General features: G+C 40.8%; 1 protein-coding gene across 3 annotated transcripts in view; it reads right to left on the bottom strand.

The window, feature by feature from the left end:
* BMPER (BMP binding endothelial regulator) overlaps window positions 1-26,423 on the bottom strand; it is a 262,469-nt gene that overhangs the window by 193,560 nt on the left and 42,486 nt on the right. For all 3 annotated transcript variants that reach the window (XM_049714462.1, XM_004269912.3, XM_033428300.2), the window contains exon 4: window positions 282-364. In XM_049714462.1, the coding sequence (XP_049570419.1) occupies window positions 282-364 (83 nt within the window). The remainder of the gene's footprint in view (window positions 1-281; window positions 365-26,423) is intronic.

A 26,423-nucleotide genomic window follows, 5' to 3' on the forward strand; every position in this document is an offset into this window, starting at 1 on the left:
ATATGCATCTTCTCAGAGTTTTTCCAGGCACAGTTTAACAATGGTGAACAATTCTGCTATGCGTTTCTGGAAGCAAGTCCCATGCAATATCTATCCTGTAACTGTCTTGTTATGGTGACTGTCACAATAAATTTGGACAAGGATACAGTTGGTTTTTCATTTGTTTCTCATTTTTGTTTTGCTTTTTTCTTTGGAGTTTTGTTCTGTGATATCCGAAAAGGTTTTCTGAAGAGGACTTTATGGATTTCTTGTCACTGGAGAGTAAAATAGATGGACTTTACCTGGCACTGGCGCAGGACACAGGCTTCAGCAGGACTCTGCCATTTGAAGGAGCTGTTATAGGTACTTCCTTCATAGGTACAACCTAGACGAAACACAGAAGCAGGAAGAAAGGCCAAGAATGAATGTGGGTTTCCTTTATCTTTGAAGCAAAAGAAGTTATGTCTTCTAAGCCAGAACTAGCGATCATAGGAACCACCATGTTCCTTGGCTATTTTCCTCCAAACACAACTAAGACTGCTGAATATCCACCTAGCTTTCGCTTACATTAATTCTTTGACTACTGAAAAGATTAACCTCACAGACTATATTTTCAAATAGAAAACCACTGATTGATGAACTCTCTTGGCCAAAATGCATAACCTCGTGACTTTATTTATGCCTAGTCAAGTATGAGGAGGACCAGGGCTCAAAACACCACTGTGAAAGGGGACTTTACACAAGACTACATGAACGTAAGATTGCTGAAGGTCAAGAGGGAAATGTAAAACATGGTAAGAAATAAAAGCAAAAAATTAAAATATAGGAAATGATTGCAAAATTCTACACCCATCTAAGACTACTGACAAGCTACTACTGTCTTCAACAGATGAAACCTTCCAAGCCTTGCCTCCAAGCTCTAAGAGCTATGATTTCATATTTCACTTTGATTTTACTTTTAGGTATGAACTAGATTAAGGAAATCTGAAACTAACAATATATGGATTATCACATGTTAATTCACTAGCCAAAACAGAAGTCATGCTTATTCATTGGCAAAAACAGAAGTCAAAGGCCAGAGATTCTCAGAAAAGGAAACAAGTTTAAGTCTCTGTAGAGAAAGAGCCAAAGAAATAATGATGCAAGGATCACAACCTAGATCTTGAATTAGTTTGCCCAAATAACATCCTCCACCTTGTGAGTTACATTTTCCAGGAAGATGCACCTGGCTGTGCCACTAGTAATTGCACAATAGATTATTAGGAGCACACCAGGCAAATGGAATTTACCAATTATAGCCCAACTGCTTAGCCCAAAGAGTACAGCAGCAGGAACACACACATGGGATAATGCAGAAATAAAAGGGCCTGCCCCTCTGTACCAGTGACTGACTTCTGCCAAGCCAATCAACCTCAATTCACATCAGTTTTTCTTGTCCAAGATACAAAGAGGAGACTCACCTCCTTCTCTGAATTCTTTTAGATACTGCAGTGGTAATAAAAAAACAAAACAAAACAAAACAAAAAAACAACCTCAATACAAACAGAAAAATAAAGGACTTAAGATTTCAATAGATGTTTTCATAAACTTGGAACCATGATTTGAATTCCCAGAGAATTATGAATGACTGAAAAGAGCTCAGTAACACTCTTCTCTCTAGTTCCTACAAATCAAATTACAAAAGTACACAGCTGATTGGAACCATATTAGGGAAATGCTTTCACTCTATATTTTTTAATTTCCTTTGCATGAAGTGTTACAGCGATAAAATGTTCAACCACAGGAACGCCTAGCACACTACAAATACTTACGCCAAACCCAGAATGAACACAGTAAATTTTCAACAATGAAAACAAGTATAAAATAATTTGGGCTAGCATAAATCTTACGGAACAAACGCACTTACAAAAGACGTGCCATGCGCATGTCTGATCCACTACCACAGACTTACTCGGTTAATAAATAACTTGTTCCGAGAGATGGAGGTGGGGAAATCAGAGGACCAAATCCAATTCATGTTAAGTCCAAGTAAATATGAAATGCCTGCCAAGTCTGCCAGTGGAGTTTCCAAATATGTTATATATTTTCAGCCTCTGGATTAAAAAAAAAAACTGAAAGAAAGAGTGATTTTTATGCTGCTAATAGGGCAGGCAAAGAGCTTGCCTTTTTTACTTTGAAGGAGGAAGTACACTACAAGCCCATATAGACCAGGCAGGAACTGCAGGCCAAGAGACTGTTCCCAGACAATGCCAGGCCATGTGCAAAGGGCTTCCAGGAGTAGGGCAGACCTCTCTGGATTATTCCACCCAAAATGGGGTAAAAGGTATTGGCACCAGTGGTCCACAATGCAGGGAACCCAGCAATGTTTTCTGCTTCAAATAACTCAACTGGAAGGCTGGCTCCTCCACCACAGTTTAACATATAAAGACCCAGGTCAAATTATGATGAGCTTCATTGCTTAACTGCCCTTGTTGACATGTCAGTCTACCACACCTGAGTCCATATAATAGATTTTCCCAAATGCCGGATGAGTCTGAATGAATGAATAGACTCAAAAATATAGGCGTTAACCTCTTTCAAAAGTATAATCCATACCTTACCTACCCTCAACAGCATTGATTGGTTTTGGAGACTCCAATAGACAAAGCATCCTAGTAGATTTCATATGTAAGGGATTCTTGGGGATAATTTCAGAAAGGACATTTTCACTGCTCTTTGGGTTCATGTTCTAAGATAAACATCTTAATGCAAGACACTAACACGAGCTGTGTGAAGACTCACACATACACACAATCAAAGGGAACCTCAGATTTACTCCAGACTTACTTCTTATTCTCTGTAAGGCAAATTTCTTTATAATAAAATCTATTTACCACCAATTTTATGCTGTTAATAGGGCAGACAGGCAATATCTTGTCCCTCTTTTCATTGAAACTCCCGAGGAGGAATATATTAAATAACTACTATTGACCAGGGTAGAAAAAGAGGCAAAGCAAATTTTCCATCATACATTGAGGCAGTGTTTCTCAAACCATCTCTAGTGAAAGGTTTGTTTTGCTTTTGTTTTTTCCAATCCAGTGTGGGCCAATACTTTCATAAAATATAATAGTGAGCAGCTCGGGCGTTGGGAGGAGCGGCAGCGGCCAGGCAGCCCAGCTTCACGAAGGCTCTCGGCGTGCCGCGGCCCGCAGGCACCCAGCACGCACCCAGCACGCACCCAGCACGCACCCAGCACGCACCCGGCACACGCCCGCCCCGCCGCCACGATGCCCAAGAGGAAGGTCAGCTCCGCCAAGGGGGCGGCGAAGGAGGAGCCCAAGAGGAGATCGGCGAGGTTGTCAGCTAAACCGGCTCCTGCAAAAGTGGAAAGGAGGCCAAAAAAGGTGGCAGGAAAGGATAAATCTTCTGACAAAAAAGTGCAAACAAAAGGGAAAAGGGGGGCTTCCCTGGTGGCGCAGTGGTTGAGAGTCCGCCTGCCGATGCAGGGGACACCGGTTTGTGCCCTGGTCCGGGAAGATCCCACATGCCGTGGAGCGGCTGGGCCCGTGAGCCATGGCCTCTGAGCCTGCGCGTCCGGAGCCTGTGCTCCGCAACGGGAGAGGCCACAACAGTGAGAGGCCCGCGTACTGCCAAAAAAAAAAAAAAAAAAAAGGGAAAAGGGGCGCAAAGGGAAAACAGGCTGAAGTGGCTAACCAAGAGACTAAAGAAGACTTACCTGCAGAAAATGGAGAAACTAAAAATGAGCAGAGCCCAGCTTCTGATGAAGCAGGAGAGAAAGAAGCCAAGTCTGATTAATATCACACACCTGGTCCTATCAGTGGTCCCTGTTTCCCTTCTTGTACCCAGAGGAATATTTTTATCAACTATTTTGTAAATGCAAGTTTTTTAGTAGCTCTAGAAACATTTTTAAAAAGGAAGGAATCCCACCTCATCCCATTTTTTAAGTGTAAATGTTTTTTTTTTTAAGAGGTGCAATCATTTGCTGGTTGTTTATTTTTTGGTACAACCAGAAAATAGTGGGATATTGAATATGGGAGGTTTGATTGTCTTGGGTGTCAGCTTAACATTCCACAGATGGAGGGTAGCTTTTCTATCCTATAATACAAAGCACACTAAATGGCAGTTTGGAGTCAGTTGTGCATTTAATGTCTTAAACACTTTAAATTACTTCTCTTCCCACGTTGTTTTTGGTAGAATTGTCTCCTAAAGCAAACCACTCACCCCTTGATCTTGGCTCTCCTGGGCAGAATTTTGTGCACTCTGTAACATCTTTGGTCGTGGTAATCTAGTTCTTCTAGTAACTGTTAATGTGCTGTGAACAATTGACAATTTGAGTATGTAGTGTATATGATATTAAATTGTGAATTAGTGGGACTTACAATGTAACAGCATATCAATATTTGAAGATATTGGTACTTGATATCCTGTGAAGGAAAATTTGCCCCCAAATTTTAAGCTGGAAAGTCACTGGAATAACTGTTCAGAAAAGAATCACAACTATATGATTTTTTCGGTTTTTGGTACGTATGTTAAGAACTGTGTACAAATTGAAATGTCTGTGCACTGATCCTCAAAACAACCAATAAAATCTCAATTATGAAAGGATTTCTTGAAGCACATGAAAAAATATATATATATAATAGGATTTCGCTGGTGGTGCAGTGGTTAAGAATCCACCTGCCAATGCAGGGTACACGGGTTTGATCCCTGGTCTGGGAAGATCCTACATGCCTAGGAGCAACTAAGCCTGTGCGCCACAACTACTGAGCCTGTGCTCTGGAGCCCGTGAGCCACAACTACTGAGCCCGTGAGCCACAACTACTGAAGCCCACATGCCTAGAGCCCGTGGTCCGCAACGAGAAGCCACCACAATGAGAAGCCCACACACCGCAACGAAGAGTAGCCCCCCACCCACGCGCAGCAACGAAGGCCCAACGCAGCCAAAAGTAAATAAATAAATTTATAAAATAATAATAGATTACTATAAAATTAAATTTAAAAGATTAAGGCAAAATATAAATTTTTATTATTATATGTAACAGGTATAGAATTACTTTGTAGAATCATGATAAACATTTCTAGTTGCTTACTCTCCGATTCTGTACTTTTCTCATTATAGACCGGCACCGTCATTTCTGGACCATTGGTGACCTGCAGAGCACATTTTGGGTTGCACTGCATTGAGGGATGTGTCATGGGGTGGAGGAGCAACCCAAAGAAACAATCAAAAGATTTCAATCTTAGATATTTAGAACTAGAAGCAAACTTGCAGATAATCTACTTTCTCTCTTTCATTTACATGTAAGAAAATTTGCACAAAAAAGATTAAAGTGGCTTACTCAAAGTTAGAAGGCATTTGGTGTGAAACTAACACTAGAACCTTGTCCTGTATGAAATCCTTATTTTCACATACAGGTCTAAATTGGCAGAATTATTTGGACACTTTCTAATTCATAATATCCTTTGCATTGAGGACTTCATGGCCCGGGGCGGGGTGGGAGGGGGGAATCAACTCTGTCCTTATAAAATTAAATGATAGCAGATCCAGGAACTAAATGAAAAAGTGGGTAAGCTGGGCAGGCAGGGAAATGGTTAGGCAACCGGTAAAGTCACTTTTCCTTTATCTTTAAATATTTTTAAATAAACTTTCGACAAGGGAATTTATAAACATTCATTAGTTTTCTTCGGGTGATAAAAAGCTTTTTAGATTCCACGAGCATCATGAAAACCATCCATACTGTAGCAGGAAGAAATGATTATTTTCTGGTTAAATCACTGTAATATATTTAAACCAGTAGCTCTCAATCTAGAGTGATTTTGCCTTCCCCCTCCAATTCCCCACCCAGAGGACTTTTTGTAATGTTGGGAGATATTTTCAGATGTCACAGGTCGGGAATAAAGATGCTTACGTGTCTCTAGTTCACAGAGGCCAGGGGTGCTGCTAAACACTCCACAATGCACAACAAAGAATCAATCAGCTCACAATGTCAACTGTGCCAAGGCTGGGAAACCTTGAGCTAAACCATCATATGTAGCCACAAATGATTCTTCTATACAAAACTAAAATAATACAAAAACAAGCCTAAACTAGCTACACATCACTTGTAAATTTATTTCAGCTTTTTATATTAAATATTTTCAGGGTGGGGAAGAATTTCAGAGCACTTTTTTAAACAGACACTCTTGCAGAGACGCTTGGCCTAGTTAACTAGTCAACTGGTCAACTCGGCAATGGAAACAGGAAGCACACAAACAAATTGAATCCACAATTAAGCAATAAAACTCACTTTTCCTATTAGCTGTGACCTTTTTCAGCAGCCACATTATGCCAAGGGAGACAGAATACTACACATTTTCATCATTCTGTTGTTAAAATAGCTGTTAAAAATCATCAGGACCATAAAAAAGATAGCATTGGCCATCTAATGAGCCTTAGCTCCACCCAGTCTCACCCTTCTAGTCTTAATCCTCTCTTTTTTCAAGTTAACATTTAGCCTAAGAGCAGAGAACTGCATCTTATCGTTACCAATAACTTAACCCTTGGCACCCAAGGGCCTCACAACATGGCCCCAACCTACCTTTCCAGTGTTTTCCCTTCATTCCTGCAACTCCATCTAGGTCCCAGGGGTTATCCACCTTTCCCTGATCCTAATGAACTCGAATACTTCTTTAAATAGGTTCAAGTTCTTCAAGGCTATCCGGCTTCTGCCTCTATCATCTCACTGAAACGTCACTCTCTTGGGCTGCAGCTGCCTACACGTGCCCAATCCAAGGGGACACTCAACCCTTATCTTACTATCTTATAAGACTTCTCTGTGGCAAGCTGACCACATTTTCCTTTTTCCATCACTCCCCCCGAACCCTGCTCCCTCCTCCCCCCACTTTCCAGATGTTCTCTTCCAATTATCTTTCCATTCCCTCCACTCCTGCCTCAACTAAGCTGCTGGTTGTTCCTCACCTGGACTATTACAACAGGCTCACTGTTTCTGGCTGGGATAGGGTCCTTTTTCAGGCATCCTCCTGCACTGCTACCAGTGTGCGCTCTTTCAAATCCAGGTCTTATTATTTCATTCACATACTTGAACTCTATCAATGACTGATGGTTCTCAACCCGGCTGAAGTGTATACTGGTACCTATCCCCAAGTTCTCTTCTCTAGACCAGTAGGATCAGAGTCTCTGGTGGTAGGAAGTGGAAGAGGAATCTAATGTGCAGCCAGGATGGAAAACCACTGAACTTTACTATAAAATTCAAACTTCTTAACGTATACAACTCTCAGGTCTGGCCTTGACTCACTTATTTATTCTCTTTGCTGCTGCTCCCAAACTCCCCACACTGCAGACATGCTGCACTTAGAATTCTCCCAAATATGGCCGGATAATCTCATCCTATGATTTCGCAAATGCTGGTCCCGTCTTGAAAAACCCAGATCTCCTCCATTCCCTCCAACTCCATCATCCCCACAAGGACACAAAGGTCACCCAGGCTCTCCTTCTTTGCTTGGCTAACTCCTCTTTCAAGATTCAACTCAAGGTCACAGCCTCTAGGAAGCCTTCTTGGAAACTTCCCCACTGAGGGTGTGCTCTTGTGCTCCTACTCCAAGAAGACTTGTCCTTTCAAACACCTATTCTAGGTCATTTACAATACTTTGTGTGTAGCAAGTACTTAATCAATGTTTCATTTCATTAATAATAAATAGTAAGCACCAATATTTGCAGCTATTCCTGCAAAACACAGGGAAAAAGAAATGGAGAAAGAATGACATTCCTTGGACGTCCTGTCTTCTCTTTTGGCAGGTAGACTAGTTCAATTCACTATTCCACCTCCAGAAACAGCAAAGTTTTCCTGGAGCAACTCAGATGCCAAAGTCTGTCTCTTCTAACACCGACCCCCATCCGCAGTCCCCCATGGACCAGGTCAGCTAGGGCTGAACACAATGAAGGAAAGTCCTTGAGCATACCAGCACCTACTGACCCTCAGAAATGAGAAACATATCAACACCTTCTCGGTCCCCTCTTCCCATACTGTGCACACCTCATTTTAAGTTAATTTTCAGGAGGGTGCCTTTTCTTTCCAAAATCAACTTTGATGCTCCAAGTTACTGGTTTATTTTTGTCTTGTTTTATGGGGGGTGGGGGGGAGTAGCATACAAACTGCCATATTTATTTAAATGAAACCAACCGTATGGTCTTTGAAATCGGTTCATGCCACATGGTACAGGGAAGCAGAGAAGACAGGTCTGCCAATCTTTGCTGTTTCTGGGCCACCTGATCGGGCAGCCCCACCCCCTAGACTTGGTCAATAAGCCGCAGATTACCCCAGCCCAATACAATTTTTTAATGAACCATTTTTTCAGACACTGTTCTCCAGGAATATACGGAAGTATAATGAAAAGGGATAAACATAAAACCTGACTAGCCATTCTAGGGCTTAAGTTGTGTCCTTAGGAGTTCATTTAAAACAGGCTTTGCAGACTTCCGGGAAGATGGCGGAAGAGTAAGACGTGGAGATCATCTTCCTCCCCACAGATACATCAGAAATACACCTACACGTGGAACAACTCCTACAGAACACCTACTGAACGCTGGCAGAAGACCTCAGACCTCCCAAAAGGCAAAAAACTCCCCACGTACCTGGGTAGGGCAAAAGAAAAAGAATAAACAGAGACAAAAGAATAGGGACGGGTCCTGCACCAGCAGGAGGGAGCTGTGAAGGAGGAAAAGTGTCCACACACTAGAAGCCCCTTCGCGGGCGGAGACTGCGGGTGGCGGAGGGGGGGAGCTTCGGAGCCGCGGAGGAGAGCACAGCAACAGGAGTGCGGAGGGCAAAGCGGAGAGATTCCCGCACAGAGGATCAGGGCCGACCGGCACTCACCAGCTGAGAGGCTTGTCTGCTCACCCGCCGGGGCAGGCGTGGCTGGGAGCTGAGGCTCGGGCTTCAGTCGGAGCGCCGGGAGAGGCCTGGCGTTGGCGGCGTGAACACAGCCTGCAGGGCGTTAGTGCACGGCGGCTAGCCGGGAGGGAGTCCGGGGAAAAGTCTGGGCCTGCCGAAGAGGCAAGAGACTTTTTCTTCCCTCCTTATTTCCTGGTGCGCGAGGAGAGGGGATTAAGAACGCTGCTTAAAGGAGCTCCAGAGACGGGCGCGAGCCGCGGCTAAAGGTGCGGACCCCAGAGACAGACATGAGACGCTAAGGCCGCTGCTGCCGCCACCAAGAAGCCTGTGTGCGAACACAGGGACACCTTCCCCAGGAGAACGTACGGCGCGCCTCAGGCTGGTGCAACGTCACGCCGGCCTCTGCCGCCGCAGGCTCGCCCCGCCCTACGTGACCCTCCCTACGCCCCCCCCCCACCCCCGGCCTGAGCGAGCCAGGGCCTCCAAATCAGCGGCTCCTGTAACCCCGTCCTGTCTGAGCAAAGAACAGACGCCCTCCTGCGACCTACACGCAGAGGCGGGGCCAAATCCAAAGCTGAGCCCCGGGAGCTGTTAGAACAAAGAAGAAAAAGGGAAATCTCTTCCAGCAGCCTCAGGTGCAGCGGATTAAAGCTCCACAATCAACTTGATATACCCTGCATCTGTGGAATACCTGAATAGACAACCAATCATCCCAAATTAAGGAGGTGGACTTTGAGAGCAAGAGTTATTATTCTTTCCCCTTTTCCTTTTTTTGTGTGTATGTGTATGCTTCTGTGTGAGATTTTGTCTGTATAGCTTTGCTTCCACCATTTGTTCCGGGTTCTATCCATCCGTTTTTTTGGGTTTTTTTTTTCCTCTTAATAATTATTATTTTTTTTAATAACTTCATTATATTTTATCTTACTTTATTTTACTTTGTCTTCTTTCTTTTTTTCTTCCTTCCCTCCTTCCTTCCTTGCTCCCTCCCTCCCTCCCTCCTTTCTTTCTTTCTTTCTTTCTACTTCTACTAATTCTTTCTTTCTACTGTCTCTCCCTTTTCTTCTGAGCCGTGTGGATGAAAGGCTCTTGGTGCTGCAGCCAGGAGTCAGTGCTGTGCCTCTAAGGTGGGAGAGCCAACTTCAGGACACTGGTCCACAAGAGGCCTCCCAGCTGAACATAATACCAAACGGGGAAAATCTCCCAGAGATCTCCATCTCAACGCCAGCACCCAGCTTCACTCAACAACCAGCAAGCTACAGTGCTGGACATCCTATGCCAAACAACTAGCAAGACAGGAACACAACCCCACCCATTAGCAGAGAGGCTGCCCAAAATCATAATAAGTGTACGGACACCCCAAAACACACCACCAGACATGGACCTGCCCACCAGAAAGACAAGATCCAGCCTCATCCACCAGAACACAGGCACTAGTACCCTCCACCAGGAAGCCTACACAACCCACTGAACCAACCTTAGCCACTGGGGACAGACACCAAAAACAACAGGAACTACGAACCTTCAGCCTGCAAAAAGGAGACCCCAAACACAGTAAGATAAGCAAAATGAAAAGACAGAAAAACACAAAGCAGATGACGGAGCAAGATTAAAAACCCACCAGACCTAACAAATGAAGAGAAAATAGGCAGTCTACCTGAAAAAGAATTCAGAATGATAGTAAAGATGATCCAAAATCTTGGAAACAGAATAGACAAAATGCAAGAAACATTTAACAAGGACCTAGAAGAACTAAAGATGAAACAAACAATGATGAACAACACAATAAAGGAAATGAAAAATACTCTAGATGGGATCAATAGCAGAATAACTGAGGCAGAAGAACGGATAAGTGACCTGGAAGATAAAATAGTGGAAATAACTAATGCAGAGCAGAATAAAGAAAAAATAATGAAAAGAACTGAGGACAGTCTCAGAGACCTCTGGGACAATATTAAACGCACCAACATTCGAATTATAGGGGTTCCAGAAGAAAAAGAGAAAAAGAAAGGGACTAAGAAAATATTTGAAGAGATTATAGTTGAAAACTTCCCTAATATGGGAAAGGAAATAGTTAATCAAGTCCAGGAATCACAGAGAGTCCCATACAGGATAAATGCAAGGAGAAATACGCCAAGACACATATTAATCAAACTGTCAAAAATTAAGTACAAAGAAAACATATTAAAAGCAGCAAGGGAAAAACAACAAATAACACACAAGGGAATCCCCATAAGGTTAACAGCTGATCTTTCAGCAGAAACTCTGCAAGCCAGAAGGGAGTGGCAGGACATATTGAAAGTGATGAAGGAGAAAAACCTGCAACCAAGATTACTCTACCCAGCAAGGATCTCATTCAGATTTGATGGAGAAATTAAAACCTTTACAGACAAGCAAAAGCTGAGGGAGTTCAGCACCACCAAACCAGCTCTACAACAACTGCTAAAGGAACTTCTCTAGGCAAGAAACACAAGAGAAGGAAAAGACCTACAATAACGAACCCAAAACAATTAAGAAAATGGGAATGGGAACATACATATCGATAATTACCTTAAATGTAAATGGACCAAATGCTCCCACCAAAAGACACAGATTGGCTGAATGGATACAAAAACAAAACGCATATATTTGCTGTCTACAAGAGACCCACTTCAGACCTAGAGACACATACAGACTGAAAGTAAGGGGATGGAAAAAGGCATTTCATGCAAATGGAAACCAAAAGAAAGCTGGAGTAGCAATTCTCATATCAGACAAAATAGACTTTAAAATAAAGACTATTAGAAGAGATAAAGAAGGACACTACATAATGATCAAGGGATCGATCCAAGAAGAAGATATAACAATTGTAAATATTTATGCACCCAACGTAGGAGCACCTCAATACATAAGGCAAATACTAACAGCCATAAAAGGGGAAATTGATAGTAACACATTCATAGTAGGGGTCTTTAACACCCCACTTTCACCAATGGACAGATCATCCAAAATGAAAATAAATAAGGAAACACAAGCTTTAAATGATACATTAAACAAGATAGACTTAATTGATATTTATAGGACATTCCATCCAAAAACAACAGAATACACATTTTTCTCAAGTGCTCATGGAACATGCTCCAGGATAGATCATATCTTGGGTCACAAATCAAGCCTTGGTAAATTTAAGAAAATTGAAATTGTATCAAGTATCTTTTCCGACCACAACGCTATGAGACTAGATATCAATTACAGGAAAAGATCTGTAAAAAATACAAACACATGGAGGCTAAACAATACACTACTTAATAACGAAGTGATCACTGAAGAAATCAAAGAGGAAATCAAAAAATACCTAGAAACAAATGACAATGGAGACACGACGACTCAAAATCTATGGGATGCAGCAAAAGCAGTTCAAAGAGGGAAGTTTATAGCAATACAATCCTACCTTAAGAAACAGGAAACATCTCGAATAAACAACCTAACTTTCACCTAAAGCAATTAGAGAAAGAAGAACCAAAAAAACCCCAAAGCTAGCAGAAGGAAAGAAATCATAAAAATCAGATCAGAAATAAATGAAAAAGAAATGAAGGAAACGATAGCAAAGATCAATAAAACTAAAAGCTGGTTCTTTGAAAGGATAAACAAAAGTGATAAACCATTAGCCAGACTCATCAAGAAAAAAAGGGAGATGATTGAAATCAATAGAATTAGAAATGAAAAAGGAGAAGTAACAACTGACACTGCAGAAATACAAAAGATCATGAGAGAGTACTACAAGCAACTCTATGCCAATAAAATGGACAACCTGGAAGAAATGGACAAATTCTTAGAAAGGGATAACCTTCCAAGACTGAACCAGGAAGAAATAGAAAATATGAACAGACCAATCACAAGTAATGAAATTGAAACTGTGATTAAAAATCTTCCAACAAAGAAAAGCCCAGGACCAGATGGCTTCACAGGCGAATTCTATCAAACATTTAGAGAAGAGCTAACACCTATCCTTCTCAAACTCTTCCAAAATATAGCAGAGGGAGGAACACTCCCCAACTCATTCTACGAGGCCACCATCACCCTGATACCAAAACCAGACAAGGATGTCCCAAAGAAAGAAAACTACAGGCCAATATCACTGATGAACATAGATGCAAAAATCCTCAACAAAATACTAGCAAACAGAATCCAACAGCACATTAAACGGATCATACACCATGATCAAGTGGGGTTTATTCCAGGAATGCAAGGATTCTTCAATATACGCAAATCAATCAACGTGATACACCATATTAACAAACTGAAGGAGAAAAACCATATGATCATCTCAATAGATGCAGAGAAAGCTTTTGACAAAATTCAACACCCATTTATGATAAAAACCCTGCAGAAAGTAGGCATAGAGGGAACTTTCCTCAACATAATAAAGGCCATATGACAAACCCACAGCCAACATCGTCCTCAATGGTGAACAATTGAAAGCATTTCCACTAAGATCAGGAACAAGACAAGGTTGCCCACTCTCACCACTCTTATTCAACATAGTTTTGGAAGTTTTAGCCACAGCAATCAGAGAAGAAAAGGAAATAAAAGGAATCCAAATCTGAAAAGAAGAAGTAAAGCTGTCACTCTTTGCAGATGACATGATACTATACATAGAGAATCCTAAAGATGCTACCAGAAAACTACTAGAGCTAATCAATGAATTTGGTAAAGTAGCAGGATACAAAATTAATGCACAGAAATCTCTGGCATTCCTATACACTAAGGATGAAAAATCTGAAAGTGAAATCAAGAAAACACTCCCATTTACCACTGCAACGAAAAGAATAAAATATCTAGGAATAAACCTACCTAAGGAGAAAAAAGATCTGTATGCAGAAAATTATAAGACACTGATGAAAGAAATTAAAGATGACACAAATAGATGGAGAGATATACCATGTTCTTGGATTGGAAGAATCAACATTGTGAAAATGACTATACTACCCAAAGCAATCTACAGATTCAATGCAATCCCTATCAAACTACCACTGACATTTTTCACAGAACTAGAACAAAAAATTTCACAATTTGTATGGAAAAACAAAAGACCCCGAACAGCCAAAGCAATCTTGAGAATGAAAAACGGAGCTGGAGGAATCAGGCTTCCTGACTTCAGACTATACTACAAAGCTACAGTAATCAAGACAGTATGGTACTTGCACAAAAACAGAAATATAGATCCATGGAACAGGATAGAAAGCCCAGAGATAAACCCACGCACATATGGACACCTTATCTTTGATAAAGGTGGCAGGAATGTACAGTGGAGAAAGGACAGCCTCTTCAATAAGTGGTGCTGGGAAAACTGGACAGCTACATGTAAAAGAATAAGATTAGATCACTCCCTAACACCATACACAAAAATAATGGATTAAAGACCTAAGTGTAAGGCCAGAAACTATCAAACTCTTAGAGGAAAACATAGGCAGGACACTCTGTGACATAAATCACAGCAAGGTCCTTTTTGACCCACCTCCTAGAGAAATGGAAATAAAAACAAAAATAAACAAATGGAAACTTCAAAGCTTTTGCACAACAACGGAAACGATAAACAAGACCAAAAGACAACCCTCAGAATGGGAGAAAATATTTGCAAATGAAGCAACTGACAAAGGATTAATCTCCAAAATTTATAAGCAGCTTAATAACAAAAAAACAAACAACCCAATCCAAAAATGGGCAGAAGACCTAAATAGACATTTCTCCAAAGAAGATATACAGACTGCCAACAAACACATGAAAGAATGCTCAACATCACTAATCATTAGAGAAATGCAAATCAAAACTACAATGAGATATCATCTCACACCAGTCAGAATGGCCATCATCAAAAATACTAGAAACAATAAATGCTGGAGAGGGTGTGGAGAAAAGGGGACCCTCTTACACTGTTGGTGGGAATGTAAATTGATACAGCCACTGTGGAGAACAGTATGGAGGTTCCTTAAAAAACTACAAATAGAACTACCATATGACCCAGCAATCCCACTACTGGGCATATACCCTGAGAAAACCATAATTCAAAAAGAGTCATGTACCAAAATGTTCATTGCAGCTCTATTTACAATAGCCCGGAGATGGAAACAACCTAAGTGTCCATCATCGGATGAATGGATAAAGATGATGTGGCATATATATACAATGGAATATTACTCAGCCATAAAAAGAAACGAAATTGAGCTATTTGTAATGAGGTGGATAGACCTAGAGTCTGTCATACAGAGTGAAGTAAGTCAGAAAGAGAAAGACAAATACCGTATGCTAACACATATATATGGAATTTAAGAAAAAAAAATGTCATGATGAACCTAGGGGTGAAACAGGAATAAAGACACAGACTTACTAGAGAATGGGCTTGAGGATATGGGGAGGGGGAAGGGTAAACTGTGACAAAGCGAGAGAGAGGCATGGACATATATACAATACCAAAGGAAAGGTAGATAGCTAGTGGGAAGCAGCCATATGGCACAGGGAGATCAGCTCGGTGCTTTGTGACGGCCTGGAGGGGTGTGATAGGGAGGGTGGGAGGGAGGGAGACGGAAGCGGGAAGAGATATGGGAACATATGTATATATATAACTGATTCATTTTGTTGTGAAGCTGAAACTAACACACCATTGTAAAGCAATTATACTCCAATAAAAAAAAATAATAAAATTTTTAAAAAAATAAATAAATAAAACAGGCTTTTATTACTCTTCAAGGCTGTACCTACCATGAATCCTGCTGGCAATTTTGCTTATTTTTAGCTAATGGGAGTTTTGTATTCAAACCATTTCCTCAATCCCAAGAGAAAGACTCAGACCTACGAATGGAGTTCTTAAGGAGTGGCGTGTGCCCCCTGGACACAACAGTCTTTTCCATAGCTTTTTTGTTTTGTTTTCCAATTTTGAATTAACCATATAATTGAAATGAAATAATCAACAATAGAAAAAGAAGTGATAGAAAGCTATTTAACCTAATTTTTGATGCTTTTGTGAATAAAATCCTACATACACAGAAATATCAGATAAGTACAGATGACTTGTAAATTCAACTCAGTTCACCAGTATAAAGGAAAACACAAGCTCCATGTGACTTACTTGGGTTTCTAATTTATGTGTTTATTGAGGACTATAAAGTAGATGAAACTGTGGCTCACAGGACCAGTCTCATGACTTTACAGTATTGTAATACATAAAATATCTGGCATAGATGTTAAGGTAATAGAACAGATTCGATAAGCCAGAAATGAATTAGGCTTCTATTCGATAAAATATGCTTTCAAACTTTTAATATAATCAATTCAATAAAGGAAATATGCAATGCATTAAGGACAAAATGCTTGCAACAACTTTTTAATATGAGCCACATCACCCATCATCCCTGCATTTGATCTGGTCTTACCATAAATACTTCTTAATTTAGGAGTGCTTCTACCTCTAGGCTGAATCAGTATTGCAGCAGCCATACTACCCCCAGCACTCCATTGTCAAATAGCCAACACCCATTGCTTCTCACCAGACGAAGAAGAAAGAACTATGTTGAGCTCATACTGAGCAAAAACAGAAAAAGAAGAAAAACCTGGAGAGACTGTCCTGTGAAGTCATAAGCTTGGTTTTCCAATGTGGGCAGGAAAACGTCACTAGAAGTCATTTACAAAGATGAATTCCAGGGACTTCCCTGGTGGGGCAGTGGTTAAGAATCCACCTCCCAATGCAGGGGACACGGGTTTGAGCCCTGGTCCGGGAAGATCCCACATGCCGCGGAGCACCTAAGCCCCTGCTCCACAACTACTGAGCCCGCGAGCCCAGAGCCCGTGCTCCACAACAAGAGAAGCCACCACAATGAGAAGCCTGTGCACTGCAACGAAGAGTAGCCGCCCTCGCTGCAACTAGACAAAGCCTGCGCACAGCAACTAAGACCCAAAGCATATACATATATGTATATGTATAGCTGATTCACTTTGTTATAAAGCAGAAATTAACACACCATTGTAAAGCAATTATACTCCAATAAAGATGTTTAAAAAAGACCCAACGCAGCCAAAAATAAATAAATTTATTTTTAAAAAAAGATGAATTCCAAAAATATTTTCAGAAATATTATGTAAATAACCCTCCAACATAAGAAAAGGAGAAAATTTAAATCACTGCATAATTGTTTTAGGTGAGGCATTATACTTGGAATTTTCACATGTAATTTAATTTTATTATTATTATTATTTTTTTTTTTTTGCGGTTCTTGGGCCTCTCACTGTTGTGGCCTCTCCCGTTGCAGAGCACAGGCTCCTGACGCGCAGGCTCAGCGGCAATGGCTCACGGGCCCAGCTGCTCTGCGGCATATGGGATCTTCCCGGACCGGGGCACGAACCCGTGTCCCGTGCATCGGCAGGCAGACTCTCAACCACTGCGCCACCAGGGAAGCCCTAATTTTATTTTTATAAAAAGTACTCTAGGGCAGAAAACACTTTACCCCTAGTTTTTAAAATGAGGATCTAAGATTCAGAAAAGCTAAACTACTCTGTCCAGGTCACACACCCACTCTTTTTATCTTACTCTAAAATCCATATTCCATTCATTCACTGGGTCCTGCCAGGCGCATGGGAGAAGCTCAAAAAGTCGTGGCTTCAAGAGTAGAAATGATGTCCCTGGGGAGGATAGTGTGCTGCCTTTCACTTGCTAACTTACATGATACTTTAACATCATGTTCCAGTGATGTCTTAAAACCAGTATTATAAAGTAAAATGCAGCTTTTGCAGCTGAAGAGGCAAGACCGATTCTGTGGATTTACATTTACTCTGTTCTAAATGCCTTTACCTTCGGCTATGAACCATGGTATGCCTCAGGCCTTTTGACATCACGAAGCAACAAATAACGAGGGATCAAAAGATCAAATTCAAACATCTCAGGTCAGATTCATGCATTTTTCAAAACAGGAACATGTTTCACAGTATGGGATGCACAGGAGCAGCTTAAGAAAATAAAATTTATTTGAAGACAGCAAAACAACCAACAATCTCATAGGATAAATTATGGCAGCCACAGATAAGAAGTCACAAATGGAATCCTCAGTTTCCTGAATGTAATTTCAAAGACATCAGTGAAAATCTCTTTGACGAGCATAAAGAAGAAATGAAAATATATACAACACACATACAAAATGCCATTTGCGTGACTAATGTAGTGCCCTGCATCATTTTTACACTTTGGGAAGCATACCACACAGATGCAACCTTTATGGTTGATTAGATAGGATGTTAGGGCTCACTGTAAAAAAACTGTCAGATCTTACCACCTCCCTTTTTCTCTTTTATATTTTGAAATAATTATAGATTCACAGGAAGGTACAAAAACTATACAGGGAGGTTCCACATACCCTTCACCCAGCCTCCCCCAGTGTTAACATCTTGCATGACCATAGTACATATCAGAATCAGAAAACACATTGGTTGACATTGGTGTGGTCCACTGAGCTCATTCAGATTTTACTGATTTTACATGCACTCATTTGTGTGTGTGTGTTTGTGTGTGTGTGTAGTTCTATTCAGTTGAATCACGTGTTTAAATTTGTGTAACCAATCAACATACAGAAGTGTACTATCACCACAAGGCCCTCTCAAGCTATTCATTTATAACTACACTCACTCCGCTTACAGCCTCCATCCCTAAGCCCTGACAACCACTAACTAGCTCTCCATCTGTGTAATTTTGTTATTCATGAATTTTATATAAATGGAATCATACAGTATGTAGCCTTTTGAGATTGGCTCTTTTCTCTCAGAATAGTTCTTTTGAGATCCATCCAAGTAGTTGCAAGGATAAATAGTTTCTTCCTTTTTATTGCTGAGTAGAATTCCATGGTACGGATGTACCCCAGTTTGTTTAAACACTCACCCACTGAAGGACATCTGGGTAGCTTCCAGTTTTTTGCCTATTACAATTAAAGCTGCTGTGAACATTTGTGTACAGGATTTTGAGTGAACACAGGCTTTCATTTTACTGGGATAAATAGCCAAAAGTGTAATTGCTGAGTTATATGGTAAGTATATATTTAGTTCTAGAAGAAACTACCATAATGATTTCCAGAGTGGCTGAAACATTTATTTTCACCAGCAATATATGAGATTTTCCACATCTTCACCAGTATTTGGTGTTATCATGCTACATATATTATATATATATATATATATATATATTTGCCATTTTGATAAGTGAGTAATGATATCACACTGTGGTTTTTATTTGCATTTTCCTGATGGCTAATGATGTTGAATATATTTTTATGAGCTTTATTGCCACCTGCATATACTATTTGATGAAATATCTCCAATTTTCTAATCAGATCTTTTTCTAATTAGATCTTTTTTTCTCTTCACAAGGTCTTCCACGAGGCAATTTTTTTTTTATTTTGATGAAGTCCAATTTATCAATTTTTCCTTTTTATGGGAAGTGCTTTTGGTGTCAAATGTAAAAACTCTTTTTGCCCAACCCTAAATCTCAAAGATTTTCTCCTACATGCTTTCTATACACATTTTATAGTTTTACATTTCACATTTAAGTCCATGATCAATTTTCAGTTAATTTTTGTATAATCTATGAAGTTTATATCATGTTTCTTTTTTGCCTATTTTTGGTCTAATTCTTCCAGCACCATACGTTGGAAAGGTTAGCCTTCTTCCATTGAATTGCCTTGGCACCTTTGTCAAAAATCAGTTGGGCAGGGGCTTCCCTGGTGGTGCAGTGGTTGAGAGTCTGCCTGCCGATGCAGGGGACGTGTGTTCGTGCCCCGGTCCGGGAGGATCCCACATGCCGCGGAGCGGCTGGGCCCATGAGCCATGGCCTCTGAGCCTGCGCTTCCGGAGCCTATGCTCCGCAATTGGAGAGGCCACAACAGTGAGAGGCCCGTGTACCACATAAATAAATAAATAAAATTAAAAAAAAAAAAAAAATCAGTTGGGCATACTTGTAGGAGTCTATTTCTGGGTTAATTCTTTTCCATTGATCTTTGTGTCTATTCTTCCACCAACACCACACTGTCTTTATTACTGTAGCTACACTATAAGTCTTGAAATTGGGTAGACTGATCCTTCCCACTTTACTCTTGTTTTACAGAAATTGTTTTAGTTATTCTACATCTTTTGCCTTTTTATATAAATTTTAAAATAAGCTTCTCTATGTCTACCAAACCAAACCCCTGCTGGGCATACCCCTTTTTACACCATTTGAGAAGTATTTACATGGGAAAATCAGGCTTGATGCACCCATCATCCAGGAGCCTCTCCCACTGCAGGATGAAGCCTGCCGATGTTTGCCTAAGACATTTTTGGGAAGCATTTGTCAAAGAGCAGTCCAAGGACGAAGGGCATCCCTAGGGGGCTGTAGATTTCTACAGCCCATCTTTTTCCTCTTATCTGCCACCTCCTTTACCTGAGCTCTTTTCTAAAAAGTTTGAGCTAAGCCTCCTTTGCTTTGGGATGATTTTAGAACTGTGTGGCCAGCAGAAAGGGTGCCTGATGAAACAGCCCAGCATATATGCAGAGTCTTCTGGGAGGTTGTGAGTGGCCTGCCCTGATCTTCAGGCCATGAAATCAGAGGGAGGTCTTTATTACATCGAATTGTGGGTAGATAAGGGCATTAAAGAGAAAAATTCACCCTCTCTAAAATGGGAAAAAATGGAAAACGACATTAACCTGTGGACAGAAGCTTAATGGGTACAGAAGATACAGCCAAATATCCAACAAGAAATGCAGTCACTGATGAGTGTGATCATACGTGGAGAGGGATGAGGAGAAATCTCCACCAACAGATGAGCCTCCAACTCAACCAATATGAATCTGACATAGAGGCAGGTAATGGGAGCTCCGTACTAGCAATCCTGCACTTCCTGAATCTGAGAGGAACCGTGGATTTCTGGATTTTAGCTCGTCAACAAAGGCTTATCTTAAAAATTGCATTTTTTTTGTTAGTGATATTTGTTAAAAAGAAGAAAAATACCAAACACATGGCATATAGTCAGTGATGTGCTGCTAATTTTTGACAACCAGCTCTACAGAAGAGAAAAGCCCCAATCTTTTAGTGTATTCCAATTTCCAACGTATAAACACTACCACCATGGTCAATTTCAAGCTACCATCATGATGTCACCAAGCACAGAGTTAGAAATATAAGCACTGCAGAACACCACTGTATACACAACTATTTATTTTAACATTAGAAGTTATTGGGTCCGTGAAACTTTTTTTTGTTCCTAACAAAAAAACTCTAGCCATGAACATTTGGCTAGAGTTTAGGGTATTTTATTGGCATCAGAGGTCATGCTGTTTATTCTATATACCTAGATAAAATACTTAAGAATACCAAGTCACATCTTTTCAGTGATGACATTGTATCTCACTCTCCTCCTCCTAAACCTGGTATACACAAGCTCATAATTTAACCAGGGGAACATTCATTTCAGTGGCTTCCAAAATTGTTGACCATCAGAAACACCTGGGGGTTAATTAAGAAAATAGATGCCCAGTGGAAACAACCCAAATGTCCACTGATGGATGAATGGATAAACAATATATGGTGTATATATACAATGGAATATTATTCAGTCATAAAAAGGAATGAAATTATGATACATGCTACAACATGAATGAACCCTGGAGACATTACATTAAGTGAAATAAACCAGACACAAAAGGACAATTATATGATTCACTTATACAAGGTACGTAGAATAGGCAAATTCATAGAGACAGAAACTAGAATAGAGGTTACCAGGGGCTGCAGGGAAGGGAGAATGAGGAATTATTGCTTAATGGGTATACAGTTTCAGTTTGGGGTGATGAAAAAGTTCTAGAAATAAATAGTGGTGATGACTGCATAACAATGTGAACGCATTTAATGCCACCAAACTATACAATTTAAAATGGTAAATTTTATGTTTTGTATATTTTACCACAATTAAAAAAAAGGACACAGATGCCATTGGAAATTATGTTTCACTTGGTCTGGAGTGGCACTCAAGCATCTGAATATTTCACAAGCAGCCCTGGCAATTCTAAGGCACATTCAGGTTCAGGGCCCCTGCATTTTACAGAAGAAGAAACCAAGGCCTGGAAAGAAATAACTTAGGGAAGGTCAAGAAGTGGCAGAGTAGGGAACTGATTCCAGATCTAATTCCAAGTCCAGACCCCTTTCACTTCATTCTTCAAATGACTGAGAGTCTTTACGACTATCCAATCCACAGGCCCCGAGGCACAGAAGCTCCCTGTCTAGATGTCTGAAAATACTACCCTGGCTTCTGCATTTAGCACTTCAGTGTGGTCTTGCCTCTAGAGCTTTGAAGTTGTTACCTTGCATTCAAAGCCTCATCAAGGTGGCCATCCCACAGTCTCCAGAACCCCAAATATCAAAAACTCCAAGTGTATTTTTAAATCTGATCCCTCTGCTGGTCCTAGGTATGGCTCAGAGAATGCCCAGACATTCTAGGTAGTCAGAGGGTTGCCTAATGTGTTAAACATCGGCTGGTCGACGTCCAAGCATGTCTGCAGATAAACATCTTGAGCCCTTTAACCACCAAGCTACTGGAAACATAATTAGATGGCTCTGGTGTAAATAAGCCCATCTGAGTGAAGGAGGCAATCAAGTTCACAAAAATACCAATGTACTTTGTTCACGTTCATTATCACATCAGTTCTAGTAAATGTCAGCCTCTCTAGCAGATATATTTCTATGGCAAATACACATTAGTTCTCAAGGTGAGATACCTGTCAAAAAGAGAACCTAAGGGACTTCCTTGGTGGCACAGTGGTTAAGACTCCACGCTCCCAATGCAGGGGGCCCAGGTTCTATCCCTGGCCAGGGAACTAGATCCCACATGCATGCCACAACTAAGAGTTCACACGCCACAACTAAGGAGCCCACAAGCCACAACTACAGGAGCCCACCTGCTGCAACTATGACCCAGCTCAACCAAATAAATTAATTAAATTAATTAATTTTTAAAAAGAGAGAACCTAAAACATTTGTTCCTAAACACAAATTGTGCCAACTTCTAAGCAGAATGAAGGAGAGTATTCTCTGGTCAAAGCCTTATAAGAATGGTTATAATTGTAGCATGATGGTCATTTTAAAAACAATCAATAGCATGCGTGAACATTCATGCATCTTCATAAATAGATACGTGTCACAAATACAGACATAATTTCAACTTCGCAGTTGCCAAACTCAAACAGCAAATCAAAGAGACCCTAAACAGACACTGGGGGCTTTTGTTTGAAATCACTTCTTTCCTGTAGTTTTTGATGAATCATTCCAACTTTCCACTTGGAATACCTAGCTTTATTTTCACAGTTTGATAGCCTCCAGGAAACAATGCTTAATAGAAGCCTCAGGGGAGATAAGAATGTTGTTGTTTTTTTAATAAATTTATTTATTTATTTTTGGCTGCGTTGGGTCTTCATTGCTGCGCGTGGGCTTTCTCTAGTTGAGGCGAGAGGGGGCTACTCTTCATTGCGGTGCACGAGCTTCTCATTGCGGTGGCTTTTCTTGTTGCGGAGCTTCAGTAGTTGTGGCGCACGGGCTTAGTTGCTCCATGGCATGTGGGATCTTCCCAGAAAAGGGATCGAACCCATGTCCCCTGCCTTGGCAGGCAGATTCTTAACCACTGAGCCGCCAGGGAAGTCCCGAGATAAGAATATTTTGATTTTAAGATATTTCGAGATGATAAGCACCACTGTGATTTCATTCCTGTACTGAAATGTCAGAGAGGAGCAGGGGAACATCATTTTAACATGTAGAGTGGTTTGCTCTCCGTGGTGGGCAAGTCAGAGGCAGTAACAGAGTAGTTCTCAGAGCAGCTGTAGAAAACTTGAAGCCCAATTAAAAGTGTGTTTTATATGATATTATAAAAAGAAGCACATAATCATATCAAAATGATGGTAACTAGGAAATCTGAAGCCATAATTGCATATTATTTGGTAATGCTGCACAATACAGTGAAAGATCTACTAAAAATTGCATTAAGGTTATCACTAAGTCTAAAAGTACTGAAATATACTACAGCCACTACCACATGAAAATACACTTACGCTATGGTGACTTTAAGGATTTTTTTAAATCTCTATGGAATTCAGTGAAGAAACAGTAGTGACAGGAGGTTGGGAATGGTTTATAGACAACCAGCCATTTTTCAGCCCTACGTATCCATTTTTATTCTCTCCCTATAATTCTCACTCAACTCTTTTTAAGTTCTGCTGAATTCCAAAAAGGACTTAAGATGTATATGCCTCAACAGTAATATATTAAATACGCAGTTGATGTCAAGAGACATGTACTAAACCAGGAAGACTGGAATTTGCTTCCAATTTTCCTCTCTTCCTCACCTTTTTCCAACATGTATTCAACTACCATGTTCCAGGCACAGTGACTATGGCTGAGAACACCATGGTCCCTGCCCTCACAAAGCCTCTAGTTTAATGGGAGTTACAGAAAATGAAAACACGAAATCACAGTTGTGCCTGGTGTTAAGAAGGAAAGATACTTAATTCCATGAAAAGTGGCTATGGAGGCCAGGAAGTGATGCCTAAAGAGAGAGCTGAAGAAAGGGTAAAAGTCAACCAGATGACATAGGGTGGAAAAGCAGCCAGACAGAGCGAGCGGTACGTGCAAAGCTCCATGACCAGAAGCAGGCACAGAACATGGAGAGAAACAAAATAAAGTCTCCTAACCACAGGAGTCCAGAACAAGAGGAGGCTAGAGAGGTAAGCAGGAGCCAGACATTACAGGGAGGAAAGGGAACCGCCAAGGGTGAGCACTTGCTAGCACTTGTAGTGTGCAGGATCCATAAGGTATATTCTAGCTCTAAGTGCCATTCTTGATAGATGCTTCTACCTGCCATGCATACCAGAGCTGCTCTGAGTATGGTTGGTAGATTCTGAGGTGATCCTCAAGACTTCCGCTCCCTGATACCTCCACCTTGTGTAATCCCCAGCCCTTGTGTGTGGGCAAGACTTGTGGATGTGATGGATGTCACTACCATGATTAGGTTATACAAAGATGAAGCGATTTGACAGGTGTAATTAAGATCCCTAATCAATTTCACTTTGAGTCATTAAAGAGGGAAATTTTCCTGAGTGGGCGTGACCTAGTAAGTGAGCCCTTAAAAAGAGTCCATAGGTCAGAGAGACACTCTCCTGTTAGCCTTGAAGAAGTAAGCCATTCTACAGCTACAAGGAATCGGATTCTAACAACACGAGCTTAGAAGATGACCTTGAGCCTCAGATGAAACCGCAGCCCTGGCTGACCTTGACTGCAGCCTTGTGAGACCCAGCTAAGCCATGCTCAGAATCCTAACACATGGAAACTATGTAATAATAAATGACTGTTATTTTAGGCCACTAAGTTTGATGACAAACTTGTTATGCATCAATAGAAAATAAACAGGGGCTTCCCTGGTGGCGCAGTGGTTGAGAGTCCACCTGCCGATGCATGGGACACGGGTTCGTGCCCCGGTCCGGGAAGATCCCACATGCCGTAGAGCAGCTGGGCCAGTGAGCCATGGCCGCTGATCCTGCACGTCCGGAGCCTGTGCTCCGCAATGGGAGAGGCCACAACAATGAGAGGCCTGCGTACCACAAAAAAAAAAAGAAAAAAAAGAAAAAAAAGAAAAGAAATAGACTGGACATTGGTAGCTGAAGGAAGCTCTGTCAGGCTGGTAGCCATTGAAGAGGATTCCCATATTTTTTATATGGATGCCAGGTCCACACCTGATTGCAACACTTTGCATATGATATGACAAGAGACCAGGACCACAGTTCTCCTCTGTCACAATGAGGAACATTCTCAACTTGCCCACTTCAGAAAAGTAAAAACTGACGCACCCCAAGTCAGCAGCTAGCCTTGGAAATCTAATCTTCTAACTTAAAGGCAATCACAAACTCTTCATTTAAACTGTCTTCCAAAATCCCATGGAGTCTAAAACACTGAGGCTGTTAATAGAAGGACTGAAGCAAATTTGACACAGAAAGCAGATCTCTGTTTTAAGTTTTCTTACTAGTTTTAACAACAAAAACAGGTTTTGTAAAGTATGATTTTAATGTTAACAAGATCTTTTCAAACAAATAAGGTCTTTTTTTTATTTAAATGCCAAAATAGCCTGGTTTATATTATAGGAAGCCAATGTATGAAATATAACATTTTATACATCTTTTTTCAGTTAGAGAAAAGGAGGGAGGAAAACAAATCCCTCAAGTTATTGGGGTTTTTTTCTTGCCTTTAAAAACATATTAACGACCTCCACTCAATTTTGGGGGGCTGAATAGGTAAAACTAGTTATACTGTTAAAGTTTAAATTGTTATAGCTTACAATATACATGCAGGCATCTCATAATCTAACAACTTCAAGAAACACGTCAACAATTCTCCTAAGCTCAAAGTCATGGTAAAAATAACAGTGGCACTGGAATTGAGTTGCTCAGTGATGGGAATGTTTTTCAGAGCAATGTAATTTCCTAAGATGTTTTAAGTGATAGGTCAGAGTCTCAGCATTAAAGCAGCTAGGA

This window comes from Orcinus orca, chromosome 9 (genome assembly GCF_937001465.1).
Source record: "Orcinus orca chromosome 9, mOrcOrc1.1, whole genome shotgun sequence".
NCBI classification, from domain to species: domain Eukaryota; kingdom Metazoa; phylum Chordata; class Mammalia; order Artiodactyla; family Delphinidae; genus Orcinus; species Orcinus orca.